The following is an 18,671-nucleotide window of genomic DNA, read 5'->3' as shown; positions in this document are numbered from 1 at the left end:
TGTTTGAATTCTGATTTAAACAAAGTGTCCCCCCTCTGGGGGACCACCACCGAAATTTACATAGAGTATAGGATGACTTGAAGGAATTATTTTCTTAGATGTGAAATCATTATGTAAGAGAATTTATTTTTTAGAGATGAGCATCAAAGTATTTAGGGTTTAAATGTCATGATGTCTGGGATTTATTTTATTTTTTTATGTTTATTTTTATTAAAAAATTTTTAATGTTCATTTATTTTTAAGAGAATGGGAGAGAGAATGCAAGCCGGGGAAGGGCAGAGAGAGAGGAGGACATAGGATCCAAAGCAGGCTCTGCACTGACAGCAAAGAGCCCAATGCGGGGTTCCTACTCACAAACCACGAGATCGATCATGACCTGAGCCGAAGTCTGACGCTTAACTGACTGAGCCACCCAGGTGCCCCTGGGATTTATTTTAAAATACAAAGAAAAAAATAGATGAAGCAGTTTTTGCAAGAGGTTTATGATTAAATCTAGGAGATGGGGATCTGGAGGTTTGTTTTAATACTATTCTACTTTTGAGATTGAAAAATTTTCATAATAAAAAGAATATACCAATAAGAGGATATCTAGAGTGTCACAGCTAGTACCAAGGTTTTGAGGCTCCCTAAAGAGCCAACCATAGAATTCCTGACTCTAGGACCACAGCAGCTAGATTGTGTGTGTGTGTGTGTGTGTGTGTGTGTGTGTGTGTGTGTGTGTGTTTTGTCACGGTGTCTTATTTTTGACTGGAGGACCCACTGATATCCTACAAAATGAGTTAGATAGGTATTGCTGTTCCCTTTCTGGGAGTTTCAGGGAATTTGTCCATTTCACCTATGTTGTCAAAATTATGGGCATAGAGTTATTCATAGTATATAGTCCTTATTCTTTTAATGCCTGCAGGGTCTGTAGTGATGTTCATGGCTCTTTCATCCCTGATGATGGCAGTATGTGCACTATCGTCTTTCTGACATAGACAAACAGAGGTCAGAAAGGAAGGATGAAGGATGAAGCATGCAGAGCCAGCTGGACCATCCTTATTTCTGCTGCCTGGTCAGTCATCTTTTTGGGGCTTCCTGTCCCCTCCCATAACTCTTATACTCTCCATGTGGACCTATACTGCTTGGCCTCTGAGGTGAATTCGCCTTCTCAGAATGTTCTCTTGCCCTCTACCCCTGGCTTCTCCCACAAAGCTAAACTCAGGTATAGAGAGTGGAATAACAAAGGAGAGCTTGGGATGAGGGGTAGAAAATGGCATAGATGGCTCACCAAAAGCTGATGGAAGGTTCAGCTTACCTGGAGAGAGGCAACTCTGAAGTTCCCATGGTAGGGAGAGGAGATCAGGGAAGGAACACAGTTACTGTCAGGGACAACTTCCTCCACTTTACCACCCCTTCCCTTTAACTTTTGTCTCCTTCATCGCTAGAGGGAAGGGATCATGAGATACACTCAGGGTCTCCTCAACACTCATCATACCTGCCGTTCGGGACTCCCAGCCATCAGCATGCAGAGCTATGAACAGTGGAGTAGAGTCTGCCTCCATTGCAAACCTCCAAACACTATGCTGGGTCTTCTGATTCTAAAGTCCATTTTCTTTCTACTATATCAGTGCCTCTTATATTAATGCCAGATCTTCATTTATTTCTGTGCCAGATACTTTCCTTCCTGTGGTCTTTAGGGGGGGATGGGGGGAAGCAAGGAAGGAAGAGGACAAGGACAGACTCTTCTGGCTGAAGGCCTCCAGAGGGTAAGTGCCCAATGCCTTTTGGGATCTTTTCCCACTCTCAGGAATATATATCTGGCCTCCCTGGCTACCTTTCTGGAGAAGCAATGTTTGAGGAACAGGGACACATATTACAGGGCCTGCTGCAAATGAGAGCCTCCTCTTTATTCCATATATCGAAGCTTGTTTCTGGAGCTGGGTAGGGAAAGGGCTTTCGCCCGGCCCAAACTCTATGTGGGCCCTAGGGATAAGGGTCTAGATTATGGTGACAAGGCCTTTCTCCAGGTGGGAGTGAAAAGTCCTGACCTCCCGTCAGTCCCAGATTAGGGGGTGGGAGCAATGATGTGGGGCATTTCCTTGGTGAGGTGAATATCCGCTTCAGGCAGGCTCTTCCAGGCGAGTTCTAAGATCCCATAGTGAGCAATGCCCATGGGAAGTGTGGTACAGACATTATTCTGACCTGGGAGGGACACCACCTCCTGCAACTCCAGGGGACCCTTAGAGTTCTGAGAGCCACCACAAAACAGGTGGTAAAACAACCTCTCCCCAGGAGCTAGGTCCGTGGCCCATAGGGCCTCCTTGTAGCTGATCTCTTGGGACTGGGGCTCCCCCCTCAGTAATAGCTCCTGCAGAAGCCTCTGGATTCGGGGTGACTTAAGGTGGTACAGGTCCATGAGCTGGTAGAACTGTTCCATCCAAGTGGCGCTGTCATCTGCATATCGCTGTTGCAACATCCGCAGAACATAGTAGAGTGCCACAAACGTCTCCCATTGAGGCAGCTCTTCCTTCTTCTTGGAGACGGCCTGTGCCTTCTTTTCCAGCTTGGGCAATTTGGGAAACCTGCCTTTATCCTTAAAAGCCCAGAAGTCCTTTTGAAACATCAGTGCAAGGGTTTGTTTTTCCACTGAGGCCTCAGCACCTGGGAACATGGCTTTTGTGGTGGGATGAAAGTGTCTCCTCTCCATCTCCCTGAGAGCAGCGGACATCTGCTCTGCCCGTGCGCTCCTGTAAGGCTCTCCTAGAAGGTGCCAGTTTATACCCTTTGGGGTTGGAATCCTTTGGGTATCTAATGGAGGCTTTGATGGGGGGACAGCCAGAGGTTTTAACCAGCTTTCCTTTTCCTTTCCTTTTATAGGAGGGATCACTTTCAGGTACTTTGGACCCGTGGGCTCCTTAGTGGGTTTTGCACTTCGTGATTCCAGGACCTGCTTGTGACGGTTCACAATGGCTTCGAGTTGGGCCAGATGTATCCAGTCTAGGTTTCCCTTTGAGGTGAGGTCTTTGAGAAGCTGGCACAATCTGTGGAAACTATCCCTAGAAAGCTGTTCTCCTGCCTCCATCCGTTCTAGGACATGGTGGAGCCACTCTACATCCGAGAGTCTTACCTCAGCGCCTGTTTTCTTAGCCAAGATTCGGGGCACAGGTAATTGCACCTCAGTCTGTCTCCTCAGAGATGGATGATGCCACAAAATCCACTGCCACTTGGGCCCTAGTGGTTTGCCTTGGAGTTTGTGAGCTTCCATGGTCTTCCTCAATATGTGAGATAAACATGAGGTCTTGAAGTCTGGCTCTGGGGACTGCAAAACTCTATCCAAAACTTGGAGAGGTACGGGCTTATGTTTCTTCAGCAGTTCTTTTTTATCCAAAAACCTTGACTCTGGAAATGTCCTGGATGTCTCAAGCGTTCTGGCCTTTTCTTCCCAGGATACTTGTTTCATTGACACTGGCACTGGTATCTTCTCTTTCCTGTCCAAAGCTATTGAGATCAGTTTCTTGGAAGGGACTTCCAGAACTTTTAGTTGTATAGCACTGTCTTTGATATCAGGGATTCTTTTTCCAATAGAGGGGATTATTTCTCTTCCTCTTCGGTCTTTTTGTCTTTGTTCTTGAAGCTTAGGTAATTTTTCTTTTTTTAAGATCTCTTTTTCCTTGTCTGCCTCTTCTTCCAGTGAGCTTTTCTCTAGTGAGTCTTTCTCACTCAGACTTTCTGAATCTTCCTCACTGATGCTTTCCTCCTCCTCCTCTGATACTTCCTCCTCCTCCACTGACACTTCCTTCTCTTCCCCTTCCTCCTCCTCCTCTTTTTCCTCTTCCTCCTCACCCTGTTCCTGCACCTCCTCCTCCTCCTTCTCTTTCTCCTCCTCTCCCTCCTCTTCCACCTCCACCTCCTCCTCCACCACCCCCACCTCCATCACCCCTTCCCTTACTGCCCTCTCCTCCACTACTCCCTCCTTCTCCTCCTTTTCCTCCTCCTCCTCCTTTTCCTCCTCCTCCTCCTGCACCTCTTTCTCCTTCCTCTTTTTCTTTTTCTTCTTCTCTTTCTCCTCCTCTCCCTCCTCTTCCACCTCCACCTCCTCCTCCACCACCCCCTCTTCCATCACCCCTTCCCTTACCGCCCCCTCCTCCACCACTCCCTCCTCCTCCTCTTCCTCCTCCTCTTCCTCCTCCTCTTCCTCCTCCTCTTCCTCCTCCTCCTGTTCCTGCACCTCCTCCTCCTCCTCCTTCTTCTCTTTCTCCTCCTTTCCCTCCTCTTCCACCTCCACCTCCTCCACCACCCCCTCCTCCATCACCCCTTCCCTTACCGCCCCCTCCCCCACAGCTCCCTCCTCCTCCTCTTCCTCCTCCTCCTCTTCCTCCTCCTCAGACAAGCTCTCTCCCTCTATTTCATCTAACAGGCTTTCCACTTCCTTGGAAAAGCTCTCCCTACTTTCCCTTTGACTGGGAAGCTCTCCCTTTGTTGTAACCACTGTCTTTAGCTCTTTTCTCTTTCTCGACCTTTGTTCAAGCAATGGTATTACCTCTTCTTCCTCTGTTACTGCTCCCTCCTCTTCTTCCTGTATGATTTCTCTCTGCTGTCTGGCCAATCTGCTTTCTTCCTTGGTTATTTCTTCCTCTTTCTTTATCATTCTTTTCATTTCCTTGGCCAGTTTTCTCTGCTTCTTAGCCAGTTTCTTCTCATCTTTGGTTATTTCCAGTTGTTCCTCTGAAAAATCCCACTCTTTAGCATCAAGTTTATTTTGTTCCTTGCCCAATCTCCTTTCCTTTGCAAAGAATGACCTCTTTCTCTTTGTCAGCTCTATTTCTTCCTGGGTCAGTTTCGTTTCTTCTTTGATAAGGTTTTGAAGTGCCGGTAAGATTTTGCCGCTCGCTTTTGATTGTTCCTTGGAAGTGCCCTCCCTTTCTGTAGCCAACTTCCTTATTACTTTGGCCAGCTTCCTCTCTTCCTGGGCATACACTCTCTCTCCTCTGGTATATTCCAGTTTTCCTTTGGCAATGTCCCTTTGCTCTGTGGCCAATATCCTATCTTCATATGCCAGTATCTTCTCCTCTAGTGACAATTTCTTCTTGATTAGTTCTAGCTCATTCTTAGTCAGTTTCCCCTGTTTTAAGGCTTCTTTGGTCTCTCCTGAGAAGAGAGTTTGCTTTCCCTCAGCCAGCCTCACCTTCTCTTGGGCCAGTTTCTTCATTTCCATGTCCAGTGCCTTTTCTTCCTTGGTGCTCTCCCACTCTCCTCTGAGGAGTTTCAGTTCTTGAAATATTGCCCTCTTCTCCACAGCTAACTTCATCTTGTCCAGGGATAGATTGTGCCGCTTCTCAGCCAGACTTTCCTCTAATTGGGCCAGCTTTTTCTCTGCCTTAGCCAGCTTCTCCTTCTTCTGGGAAAGTTTTTCCTTTTCTTCCATCAGCGTCTCCTCTACCTGAACCAGTTTCTTCTGGTACACATCCAGTTGCTCCTTTGCTTCAATTAATTTATTTCTGTTCTGGGTGAGGTTTTCTTTGAACTTCAGGAAGTTATTTTTCTTCTGAGTAAATTTTGCTCTCTCATAAAGCAGATTCTCCTTCTCCTGAGCCAGAGACTTCCCCCTCCAGGCTAGGATATCCTTGTTCTTTATGAGTTTCTCCTTCTTCTGGACCAATTTTTCTTTTTCCTGGGCCAGTTTTAACTTGTTCTCCATCAGTTTTTTCCTTTTCTGGGCAAGCCTTTCCTCTTCTTCAGGCAGTTTCTCCTTGTCTTTGGCCAGTTTCCTCTCTTCCTGGATCAGCAACTCTTCTTCCAGGGCCAGTGCTTTCTCTTCCTTAATCAGTTTCTGCTCTTGCCAGGCCAGTGTCTTCTCTTCCTGGCCCAGTCCTTCCTCCTCCTCAGCTAACTCCTTCTCTTCCTGGCTCAGTTCTTCTTCTTTCCAAGCCAGGTCCTCCTCTTCCAATGCCAGCTCCTCCAATTCCTGGGATAGTTCCTTTTCTTGCAATGCCAGATCTTGCTCCTTCTGCTCCAGTTTTTCCATTTTCTGGACTAATACTGTTTTTGCCTCAGCCAGCTTCCCTCCTCTCTTTGCTATTTTCTCTTCTTCTCGAGCCAGTGCCTCAGATTTCTTGGCCAGTTTCTTCCTTTTCTGGGCCAGTTTCTCTGCTTCCTGGGTTAGCTTCTCCTCTCTTTGGGCCAGTTTTTCCTCTTTGTGGACAAACATCCTCTCTGCCTGGGCCATTGTCCTGTCTCTTTGAGCCAGCTTCCCATATTCTCTGGCAAGTTTCCTCTCTTCCTGGGCCAGCTTTCTCTCTTCTTGTGCTAACTTCTCTTCTTCTTGTGCCAGCTTCCTTTCTTCTTGGGCTCGTTTTCTTTCAGCCTGGGCCCGTTGCCTCTCGATATAGGCCTGTTTATATTCTTTTTGGGTTTGTCTTAGCTCTTCTTCTCCTCCTCCTCCTCCTTCTTCTCCTTCTCCCCATTTCTGAAAAAATTTTTCTCCCTCCAGGGTCAGTTCCTCCTCCTTATCCTTGAACTGTGGCTCCTTGGACCCGGCTGATACCTGTTCCCAGATCTCTGCCCACTCATCCCATCTCAGCTTCCTCTTGTCCTCATCCAGCTTTTTCTCATCTGCGAGTGGCTTCTTTTTATCCGTTTGTGCTTCCTCCTCTTCCTCAAGATGCTTCCTGTCCGAAGCTTCCTTCCATTCATTCCAGGATATCCTCATCTCACCACGGGCCTGTGTCCACTCATCCCAGGACTTCTTCCACTCCTGCCAAGACAGCTTCCTCTCTTCCGTAACTGGTCTTCCTTCTTGTACAACAACTCCCTCCTCTGGTTTGGCCATTTCCTCCACTTCCTGACCCACATCCCTCTCTCCTTTGGCCACTTTCCTCTGTTTTTTATCCACTTTTATTCCCTGCCAGACTGCTTTCCTCTCTTGTTTAAAGGGCTTCTTAAAGGATTTCTTCTCTTCTTTCTTTGATATTCGTTTTCCCTTGGTTAGGTAACCTGGTTCTAAAAACATAACTTTCTTTTTCTTGCCTTTTTTGGAAATCACCTGGGTTTCCTGCAAGTTTGGCATGTTGCTTGCTTCCTTTTGCACTTGCTCATGTGCCTCTGGTATCTCATCCTCCCTCCTGATCACTACATCTTCTCTAATTGCCCCCTCATGAATAAAAATTGGTTTCTCCTCTGGCCAGGCTACATCCCAGTTGCGGTCCTCAAGCAGAACGTCACTTTTTTTCTTCAAAAAGGGGCAGATCTCCTGAAAAAGTTCCCAACTGGGCTGCCGATCTGCCAGTACCTCTTGAGCCATGGTCACTAGCTCCATGTTTAGAGCTTCTGACATTTTGGTTTGGGAACCAGATATTCTCAGGGTCATAAGACGACACAGAGCATCCCGCCATGATGAGCCATCTCCAGGGGTGGCCCTGTGGCCAGGCACTCCAGAGGCACCTCGCCCTCTGGCCTTCAGCGTCTTCACAACAGGTTCAACCTTTACAGCAGACAGAGATTTCTCAACTGTAACTCCAGATTCTTTTGTCTTCTTCTTGTGCCTCTTTAGGGGCTTCTTAACTGTTTTTTTCTTGCCTCTTTTGTCATGTAATTTCCTCAGCATCTTCAGGGTCAGTGCAGTATGGTCCTTTGGAGTGTCTTCCTCTGGAGGTTGTTGTTCAGCATCTTTTGAAATCTTTAACACACTTACGGTTGAAGACCTTCCAGAACGGATGGCTGTATCCTTCACCTCATATAGTGCAGCTTCACTCTGGTCACTTTCACCCTCTAAGGGACCTGGTGCTTTGCCAGCCCCTTTTATTTTCTTGAGGGCCCGCCATAATTTTCGGGCTGCAGGGAAGATCATGAGACATAGATAAGGAAGGCATGGCATGGAAGGCTTAAGTCACACCCTTCCCACTAATGGCATGAGCTAAGAGGAATTGCCATAAAAGAAGTAGCAACAGAGGGGCTGAGGCTTAAAAAAAAAAAAAAAAGGATTCTCCTTACTTTATTCCAGTCCTCCCCCCTCCCAAATCCTATGAACATAAGCCTTGAAGTCTCCCTGAGTTTGGGTAGATTCTTCCTAGGAAAGTTCTTTTGGTGAAAACATCTGTCTACTTGTCTCTAGTCCTACCTGGTTGATATTTCTTGACCCATGTTAGCCCTAACTGTGTTGCCTCTTGGGGACCCTGAGGCATGAACCAGATCACCCCATACATACCGTGCTTTTTTCTCCCTGCTCGGCCCCGTCTTTGGCCTTTGCTGGGCTTGATGGCAACTTCAGATTCTTTAGGAACTTCAGGTTTCTTGGAAAGGGACAAAAGTTCAGAAATTCTTGCAACCTCTAAAGAAAATGCAGGCTTTTTGTCTCCCTCTGACAAGGTCAGGTTTTCATTCAGTCGCTGCTCCACTTGAGTGTGAAGCATTTGTAGATCTGTTGCCTGCATCCCCAGCAGATGGTCCAGGGATTCCTCCCCAATCATTTCCCGCCTATGAAAGTCAAAGGAGATTCCTCTGACATGGTGAGTCAGAGACAACAGGGAGAATGAGAAGGAAAGAACTACCATGGAACAGGTTAGGGGCTTGGCAAAGTGGCTAAGAGACAGTGTATGTCGAGGTAAAGAAAGTCCAAGAAGAAAGAAGAAATCTAGAAAGCCAAGGTGGCAATGAATGGAGTTGTTTGTATGGGGATTGTAGGGGTAGGAGAAAAGGATGAACAGGGGAACTTCGAGAAGTAAGGGACACACAGGAGTAGGAGAAGAAATGGGAGACAGGAGTGAGCAGTGGGGATTGTCAGGAGGGTCTAGGAATGGAAAAAGACTATGAAAGAGAAAAAGGACAGGAAGAATGAATGCACAGGTACAAAGAGATAGTGAAGGAAGGGAAGGGGAGAAGAAAACTAGAGGCTAGTCAAGAATTGCAGAAGGCACAAAAAACTTACTGCATCTCCTGGAAGGTCTCTTGGTGCTGGATCAAGTTTAGGAGTGAGGACTTAGTGTGGATTCCAGTGTCATCCATGAGGCTCAGGGCCTTACTCCTCACTCTTTGGTCCTTGTCCATCAATCCTTGGGCCAGAGGCATGGCAAAGAGATGAGTAATCATTCCTAGACGCTTCAGCCCTTCCCAGGCTAGCTCTCGGATCAGTGGATTGGAATTGGTGGTATCATCCAGTAGATGATGGGCTGTTTCAGAGCGCAGGGCTGAAGACACCTCGTAAGAGGCAAAGATTTGCCCTAATGCACCAATACAGCATTGGTACTTGAGTGGAGAAGCATGGATCATAATGTTGAGGATTGTCTCCACCAGGCTATTAATAGCTATTTCACTCATCTTTTTGCCCAGCCAACTGCGGTTTGCCGAGTCTGTAAGGACACTGTAGGTTACATCCTTGGATAATCTCATTTGTATGAAGTCTTCATCCTCCTTTTCCTGTAAATATACTCCTCCATCACTTACAAATTTTGCCCTACTGTGCCAGAAGAAGAATTGTTGGGACTTGTCCCATTCTATTTCCCGCATAGGTGAATGCAGGGTGCACTGGAGGAATATTGGACTGCCCTCTGGCCAAAGACGGGCACGAATCACTGAGTTGGGGATGTAGCAGTCAGGAGCCAACAGCCATTTCCGCCCTTTACCAAAGTAGCATCGCAGTATTTGGTAGGGGTTGAGTCCCTCCCAGGTAGTCAGCTGTAGTTGGGGAGGAACCACATAATGGGAGTGATGAGATTTTCTCACCTCCATCGAATTGGTTTCAGAATCATGTCTGAAGGCAGACAGTACTATGGGACTCCCTTGCTCATCTTCTATGACATGGGGCACCGTATGGTCAAAGGCAATGGCCCGCTTATTGACCAGTTCCTCTAGTCCCACTAATTCCTGTTGCCCTTTTTCAAGGTAGATATACTTGGGCACAAACATGGTCTCAAAGGAGAAGAAAAAGCTGGGTATGAAAGGCTTAGGGGTCTCTAGCACTTCATCCGGCATGCTCATAAAGGAAAGGCGAGACAGCAGAGTTGGGTGAAGCAGTTTGAGACAGGACACCAGATAAAGACTCTGGTTAAAGGTCACAAGCAAGTCACCCCGGTCATTTGCAAAGCAGAGTGGGCCAAAGTGCAGTGATGAGTCCAGCATAGCTACAAGTCTGCCATGGAAGTTCCAGACCCGGACAGAGCCATCAATAGCACCTGTGACAAAAAGACTCAAGGACAGGCAGACGTCAAAGGATGTGATGGTACACTGGTGCAGAGGCAATGTCTCTATGAACGCCGAGCCTTCCTGTGACTCAGAGGACAGGAAAGCACGGAACTTCCAGAGACGCAGGCAGTTAGTCTCTGTGATGGCACCCACAGAATTGGGTAAGAGTATCAGGTGTTTTAGGTGACAGCTGCTGAGGATGCTGGTGAGGGGCTTCAAACGTACTTTCTTCCCTTCAAACACTGCTTCTGATAGGTGGACGTAGTCATCCATTCCATAGGAGCAGAGCAAAGCATTTTCTCGGCTACCAAAAAGCCCTTCAGGCAGCGTAGAGAGTGCCAGTACAGCTCCAAAATGCATGAACTTCTCTATTCGGGCACAGCTGTGCTGGGAAAGCACTCTTATCACACCACTCTGGTGTCCAGAGAACATTAGTCCTCGTAGACCCCGACCCAGGTAGAAATGCCCGTAAGCCAGGCATTGTACCCAGTCTTGAGAATCGGGTGAGGTGCACAAGAGATACTTGGCCGGGCATGGGCAACGGGTCGTGTCAAACACCAGCACATCTGCGCTGCCTGTCGCTACAAAGAGCTCCTCTTTCTCTGGGTCATAGGCCCAATCCACAGCTTGGTCCAGGAGTGAGAAGGGCCAGGTGAGGAGCAGAAGATCCCCTGTGACTGGGGACACAAAGCGCAATAAGCCATCGTCAGTAGTGCACAGGATCCGGAAGCAGTTATCACCGCAGCGGACCCGACGCACCTGCTGGGGAGCAGAGCCACAGACATTGAAGAGGCTGTAGAAGCAGGGCAGACGGCGCAAGGAGAAAGAAAAGGTAGTCTGGCAGAAGAAAGTAATGCTGTCAATAAACTGGAGTCGACAGAGCTCCTCCTCGAGTTCGAGCCACCGCAGCAGGTTCCCGGAAGTGAGGTTCCACTCCTTGATTAAGCCTTCCTTGCCAGCCGTCAGCAGGGTGTGGGCTTCGGGCCGGCTGCGGATACAGACTACTGATGAGAAATGGGCCTTGAAACTATGGATAGAGTGGCCCCGAATGAGGCTCCATACTTGGATTTCCCCAGTGTTGTTCCCAGCATAGAGAAGGCCCTGGTCAAAACAGGTGAAGCAGCAGGTGATAGAGGAGCCACTGGTGGTAGAAGTGAACCTCTCAACCTCAGCTAGCTGGCCGTGACCCTGGCGCTCGAGGACCCTCACCATAGTTTCACACAGGGCCAGGAGGGAGCCATTGGGGCCGTTCAGCATGATGTCTTGGACAAGCTCATCACCAGGCATGGGAACCATGTGGGCTATTTGGAGGCCCTTGCCACTCCGCTCGATGATCCATGTGACAACGGCCCCCAGGCTGCCTGACAGAAGCATTTTCATTTCCGGGTCATAGCAGAGGCAGTTGACGTTAAAGCGGCAGGGCACTATACTCAGGGGTTTGAATGACCGAAAGTGGTCCCCAAAGAGCCTCAGGATCAGGTCGCCACAGTAGGCCACGAGGATGTGAAAGGAACCCGTGTGGACCATGGACTGGATAGGCGGCAACCGTTCAGTCATGGAGAATACTCTCTTCTCGACCATGTCCTCAGTTTTGCTCTTCATCCATACTATAGCCTAGAAGACAGTAAGATGGAAACTGCCTAGAAGAGATAGTAGAAGAGGAAAGGGCAGAACAGTCCACTATTTTCCCCCATTCTTGTCCTGAAGAGGACTTGGAAGACTCTAGAGTGTTTTTACCCCCTGGTTATGGGAATTGGGAATACGGTAGAAGCAGGAAGCTTGGGACCCCTTCCCTAACCTTAGCCTACTTTAGGGGAACCAGAAAATCTACTCAGCGGGGAGACTGTAATCAGAGAAAGGATGGGGGGGAATCTTAGATCTAGGTCACTTTCATCAAGAGGTAGATTTTCCTTTGTTGGTCTGGGGTGAGAGCTTATGTGGGCATGGCCCCTGTAGAATGGGCTAAGAAGGAGAAGAAAAGCTAGGCAGTTTTACCTGTATTTCTTTTGTGCTTGTCACCCAAGAGAGGGAGGCAAAGAAGCTGGCATCGCTGAAGTAATGGCATATAAGCGGCATATTGTGAGGATGGCGAGACTCTCTGAATAGTATCTGGGACCGGTCGCTCAGCACAACTACATCCTTGTTTGAGTCATCTGAAGCTTGCTGGGGAGAGGTATGGCGTAAGTGAAGAGGCCAGGGCACACAGGCACTAAGTATATTCTCACACAAGTCCCAACCGAAGCAGTTCCCAAAGTCATGCCTCGTGCCCATTACCCCCCCACATGCACAGCTTTATCCCTTGTAGGACACTCGCGCTTCACAAGCGAGCCACACAACACCCAACACAAGAGAGAACCGAACCTCTACAGGGCCTATACGGGCAAATTTCATAGTGTGAGCACAGGGGAAATCATGTTCCCAACATACCTGTTCCCTATGTCATAAAAGACGCATTTAACACATTACCCAGGCAAGGGCACCACCGTATACCTACATTATATGTAACAGAGTGTGACCAAAAAAATCCATGCAGCTTGAAGTTCTTTTTATTTTTTTTATTTTTTAAATGTTTATTTGGTTTTAAGAGAGACAGAGCGTGAGCAGGGGAGACGCAGAGAGAGAGGGAGACACAGAATCCGAAGCAGGCTCCAGGCTCTGAGCTGTCAGCACAGAAGCCCACACGGGGCTCGAACTCATGAACCACGAGATCATGACCTGAGCCGAAGTTGGACACTCAATCAAATGAGCCACCCAGGCGCCCCCAGCTTGAAGTTCTTAAAGCTTAAAAGTGCATAAAGACTTTTAGGACACCCTACCTGGCTTTTAAACTTGACAGAGGAAGATAGTGTGTGTATTATCCCACCGTGATAGAGCATGTGCTATGAAACATGTACCTGGGATGGTTTACACAGAGCCAACCATAGCAAAACTGAGGTTGGCAAATGTTCTGTCCGGTGCCTTCTCCCTTCTCTTTGAGAAAAATCTCTCTCCCCAAAGTGTTCACCTTCCACTATCAAAGTGTACTTGCAAGAGATCCCTAGACTCATTTGGAAATTGATGGCCCATCTCCTACTGTGCCTGCTTCCTGCTTCCATGGAAAAATCTATGCTCCTGTGAAGTGCTCATAACGATTAACACAGATAGAGGCCAATAACAAGTTTATGTCCTACATATACATTACCTTGTTTTTATGTATGATGTCATTTATGAGGTATTTAAAATCCTGCCACGGGGGAATGAGTCTGGAAGAAGCCATCACCTTGATTATTCTGCGTCAGGACCGTTGCTCAAAAACCTGTGGGAATCCAAAAGAGGACAGCTTAGCCATTACTACTTTTTGAGGAGCTAGGAAACAAAAATCAATTCATGAAATCATGTTTATTGAACACTCTTTGAATGTCAGGAAATATGCATAAGACCTGCCTTCTCATTTAATCCTGAGGTGCTACTAGTAAGGTAGGTATTACCCCACTTTATAGATGAGAAAACTGAGGCTTAGGGAGGATAAATAAAAGAGTGGAGGATTGAATCTCAGCATTGGCTGTCCTAACTCACTAGGTTATTACAGGTGAAGGAAGCAGGGAGAGGGGCCAGAAAGGAATACCATCATAGGCAAATAACATTTCTTTTCTGCTGGTAGTGTGTCAAGAGAGTATTTTGCAAGGACTAGGAGTAACCAAAGCGTGGTCCCTGGACTTCCACTATGGGGATTCCTAGGGAAGGGGCCATCTTAACATGGAGAACCCTAGGTTCTGGTCTAGACCTACTGAAGCAGAACCATGGAGATGGGACCCAAGGGCCTTCACTTCTGACAACTTCCCTAGGTGTTTCTATGGACATTCAAGTCTGACTACTGAAACAGAAAATTGAGAGGATGGAGCCCAGGACTAAGAGTCGACCCCACCTTGCACTGCTGGAGAAAGGATCCAGCCATTTGACTTTGCAGGTTTTCCCAGGCTTGTAGAATCAAGTATCTCTCTTACCCGTGATGCATCTGCTGTTCATCATCCTTTTCCTCATTCCCTTCCCCGTGGCCTTCATGAGGACAAACCTCTACTTTTCCTTCTTGGATTGGGAATCCTACTTTTTATTTCATTTCATTTAATTTATATTTTTAAAGTTTCTTTATTTCGAGAGAGAGCACACAAACAGGGCAAAAAGAGGGAGAGAAAGAATCCCAACCAGGCTCCTCACTGTCAGTGCAGAGCCCGACGTGGGACTTGATCCCACCATCCTGGGATCATGACCTGCGCTGAAATCCAGACTCAGCTTAACTGACTGAGTCCCCCCAGGCGCCCCTATTTTATTTTAATTTTATTTTGTTTTATTTTATTTTATTTATTTTAAAGTTTATTTATTTATTTTGAGAGAGTGTGCACAAGCAGGTCAGAGAGAGAGAGAGAGGGAGGGAGGGAGGAAGAGAGAGAGAGAGAGAGAGAGAGAGAGAGAGAGAATCCCAAGCAGGCTCCACACTCAGTGCAGAGCCTGACATGGGGCTCAATCTCACAACTGTAAGATCATGACCTGAGGTGATATCAAGCATCAGACGCTCAACTGACTGAGCCACCCAGACACCCTGGGAATCCTACTTTTAATAAGCCCCCTCTGTCAGGGAGTGTGGCATTACTGGTCTGACGATGGGCTTGTCTTCCTCATTTGTAAAATGAAAATATCAGTCTTGCCTACTTCACAGGATTGTTGCAAAGATCAAATAAGATAATTCCTGTGAATTCCTTTTTAAGTATACTCTGGAGCAACAAACAACGATTGCTGTTTTTAGACTGGTTTAGTTCTCAGACAAGTATTTCTTTCTTTCCAAACCATACTTCGTACTTTTCAGTTGCTCTGGAAACGTGACAGCTAAATTTATAGTCTGGTCAGCAGAGGGCACTAGAGGCTATCCTTGTACCTGCCAGATGAAAGAAAACTGATGAACTTTGTTTTAAGAAGTGGCTCCTGAAGTGTGATCTCCTAGGCCAGCAGCGTAGGTTATCACCTGGGAACTTGTTAGAAATGCAAATTATCAGGCCCCACACCAGATCTAAAGAATTGGTAACTCTGAGGGTAGAGTTTTACAGCCTCTCCTGCTGATCTTTATGCCTACTGAAATCTGAGAACTGCTTACTTGGAGACTATTTGGAGTTCTAGATCAGTTTGGCCTGGGCCTCCTGAGGCAAGGTCAGCAGAATCCACCCTCTGGCATGGCTAAGCCTAGACCCTGTGTTGCCACAGAGACTTGGTGGCTGGGTTTGGGGGGAAACAGTAGGCAAAACTTGTCATCATCCTCTCATGTGTAGAGTGGGTTAGAGCCCCCTCCCCCAAAAGTTTTCACACCAATCACTTGATTAGTTCTCAAAAGAATTTTGAGAGATAATATTCATCTCCATTATACATTAGGAGGAACATGAATTCAAAGGGGAAAAGGGAGCTGTTGAAGACTACACAGGGTAGATCCAATCCACAATTCAGATCCAATCCATAGTTCAGGATTCTTCTATCATATCAGAGGAGGAAGAGGTTCTGTCAGCTGGTGCTCAGGAAACTCTCTGACCCACAAACCTAATGGGAACTGGTGACTGTCAGGCACTAGTGTGCCTCTGTCTCTACTGTCCCCAAGGCTGCATGCTGCCCTCCTGCCGTATCTTTCCTTATTCTAGTCCCCTGTAACCCTATACTTGCTGCTGTCTTGGGCCACATTTCAGGATCCAGTGTGAGCTGCTTCACATCCTGCACATCAGTGGATGGCCCAGTGGGCCAGTCCCCATAGCTCAGATTTACCCCACTGGCTCCTCGATGCCCCAGAGTTAGGGAGAGAGTAGTCATTTGTAACAAATTTGTAGTCACTGTCATCAGTTTCCATTGTTTATAATATCTGCTCTGGTCCAACTTCTCTTGACTAGCCTGCAAAAAGCAAGCGGTTGGGACCCTTTGGGGCAACATTCCTTGGGGGTCAGTGAGAAAGAAGGCCTTCAAACCCCAAACCTGTATTTTTTTTGCCACTCTCTCCTAACCCACATACCAGCTTCCTCCCGTTACCCTCAGAGGATACCTCTCTCCTAAAGTTCACCCACATTTGGTTCCCTAATCCCATTATCTATCCTTCCAAGCAAATCTGGAGTGAGCTCCAGATGCCTTAATCCCAATAGTCTTGACTTTTTACTATCTTGGTAACCCAAAGATGATCTAATGGGAGAATTCAAGCCCTGCAGTCAATTTAGGGGAGTTTGTACTTGGGGCCAAGGTTTGGTATGCCCTGCTATGGAGACAAACCAGGTCTGTGACTGGCACTGCACCACATACTTTTCTTAGCTGCAGTCCACTCCAAGCTACTTTGTCAGTGGTGGTGGGATGGAAGGCCAGATTTCGGCAAGCTCTGCCTTTGTAATAAAGAGAATTGGCTCTAGGGGGCACTGCACTCCATGACACCATTGGGCCCCTAGGCTCCTTGCGGGTCATTCATGCTCTGTTATAGGAAGGTGAGGGCATAGAGTTCTTGCCCTGTAGAGCTTATAATTCAGCAGGGAAGGCAGACACCAAAGAGTTGTCATAAAATTGATTACAATGAGAAATTCTGAGTAATGGGTTATATCATTCTTTGAACTTCTCTGCAACTTTTAATCTTCTCAAACTTAAATTATTCTATAGATGCAGTTTTAAGAAGGAAAGGAACACAGTGCTGTGAGTACATATAACAAGGCGACTTGGCCACCCAAAAGAAGAGTGATGTGCCCTCCACACACTGAGGTGGTCCCTGCATGGTGGCTCTCACATTAGGGAACAGGGGTGCAGAAAGCTGGCACCAGAAGGGCCTAATTTGGCAGGGGGGCTGTAATGCCAGAGGTAATCCTGGGAACTGATTAGGCATTTAAAATATATTGTTTTGTTTTAATTCTTATAATGATTCTATGACTTAGCTAGCATCCTCCCTTTAAACAACTTTTTAAAAAGGACATAGTAGTCTCTCTCTCTGTCTGCCCCTCCTGTTTGTGCTGTCTCGCTCTCAAAAATAAACATTGAAAAAACTTAAAAAAAAATGAACATAGTAAAAAAGAACCAAAAGATACTAAGAAGCATATAATGAAAACGCCACCTTTCACACCTGATAACTTGTTCTTGTTTCCCCTTCACAAAGGTAACCCTGGTTGTGTCTTTTTGCAGGTGTTCTATACATACTCAAGTGTGTGTGTAAAAAATATCCTTAGAAATGGTAGTACACTCCATATGCTGTCCTGCACCTCTTTCTCACCAAGAATGTCTCAGAGATTAACTCGTATTAATACTCAATAGCTCTGTCTCATTTTTCAGCAGTTGCCAGCTGCATGGTACTTAGCATTTATTTATCCAAACTTCTATTCATGGACTTTGGGCAGTTTCCAACCTTTTGCTATGACAACCTCTGCCACAAATGAGTGTCTTTGTTAATGCCTCAGAGTTTTAATTTTATTTCAGTTTTGGTTAAATGAAATTTTAAAATTGAAACAATGTAAATGTTTTCTCTTTAAACATAACTTATTTTGGATATACAGGGTTAAATATTAATTTCACCTTCCTCTATTTTTTTAATGTAATAATTAAAATGGCAAATATGGTTGCATTGTATTTCTGTTGGGTAGTCCCGCTTTAGATTGTCACCGTCTGGCGGTGGTCTGATATGCCCACCGGACTTAGCTCCTTCAAGGTAGGCACACTGTCTTCTCGGTGTCCTCACAATCACCCAACCTGGCATGAAGTAGGTGTTTAATACGTTTCTGTTGAATTAATGAGCAAATGAGTGACCCTCTGCCCTCCCCCAGGAATATGTGCTTCCCTGCTTCAAGTCTTACTGAGCATCTTCTTGGAAGAAAGAATGAGGTGGGAAAGGTATCGAATGGGTTTTCTTGACAGAGGACCTTGCACTTCCAGCCAGTTCCCTCGGTAACCCCTATGGAGTTGGAGTGGTATCATCCAGTTTTTGAAAAAAAGGGTCGGATTCTAGATTATGTCAGCAGGTGGGCTAAATCTGAACAAAATTCCTAGGCGGTAGGTACCCAACAAGCACTAGACACCCTCAGAATGTGTGATCAACGACTGAAAGGTGGCTAACAGGGCCTCCAGGGCAGCCCTGTGGGTGGTGGTCCTGAGGCTTCCGTCGAAGGAAGAGCTCTGGAGCTGCTTGCGCAGGAGAGAGGCCACCACATCCGAGTCCCTACACACTCGGGCATCCCTGCCATCGGCGTGGGCAGGGAGGAGGGCGTGTCCTACTCTTCGAGGCCGGGGCTATGCCTATTACCTGTGACGACAGGACCCCCGACAAGGGACGGGTACGGCGTGTGTGGCGACACCCGGGAGCTCCTATGTGAAGGACTAGACCTAGAAGGAGCGCCTAAGGAGCGACCTTGGGGATGTTGCGGGAGGACTCGCCCGACAGAGCAGTTACCCCCCAACCCCGCGCTCCGCAGAGTGTCCGAAGGGAGAGGAGTGAGCGCGCGTGCGCACTGGCGCGCGCCCGTAGGAAAAAGCCCAGCGCGCGCCTC

The 18,671-nt window shown here is 47.1% G+C and overlaps 1 protein-coding gene across 1 annotated transcript; it reads right to left on the bottom strand.

Moving 5' to 3' along the window:
• Positions 1–1,863: 1,863 nt before the first annotated feature.
• On the bottom strand, positions 1,864–18,597 carry WDR87 (WD repeat domain 87). The gene is made up of 9 exons (XM_042969315.1): positions 18,428–18,597; positions 13,340–13,453; positions 12,154–12,321; positions 8,906–11,772; positions 8,186–8,454; positions 4,322–7,812; positions 4,136–4,189; positions 4,007–4,081; positions 1,864–3,778 (listed from the first exon to the last, which is right to left on the bottom strand). Exons 2-9 carry the CDS (start codon positions 13,412–13,414, stop codon positions 2,048–2,050), a joined length of 8,730 nt encoding a protein of 2,909 aa, XP_042825249.1. The 5' UTR covers positions 13,415–13,453; positions 18,428–18,597; the 3' UTR covers positions 1,864–2,047.
• Positions 18,598–18,671: the final 74 nt, after the last annotated feature.

Source organism: Panthera tigris, chromosome E2 (assembly GCF_018350195.1).
Source record: "Panthera tigris isolate Pti1 chromosome E2, P.tigris_Pti1_mat1.1, whole genome shotgun sequence".
Lineage (NCBI taxonomy): Eukaryota > Metazoa > Chordata > Mammalia > Carnivora > Felidae > Panthera > Panthera tigris.
The sequence above is the reverse complement of the archived record's forward strand: the minus strand, read 5'-3'. Positions and strand labels throughout refer to the sequence as shown.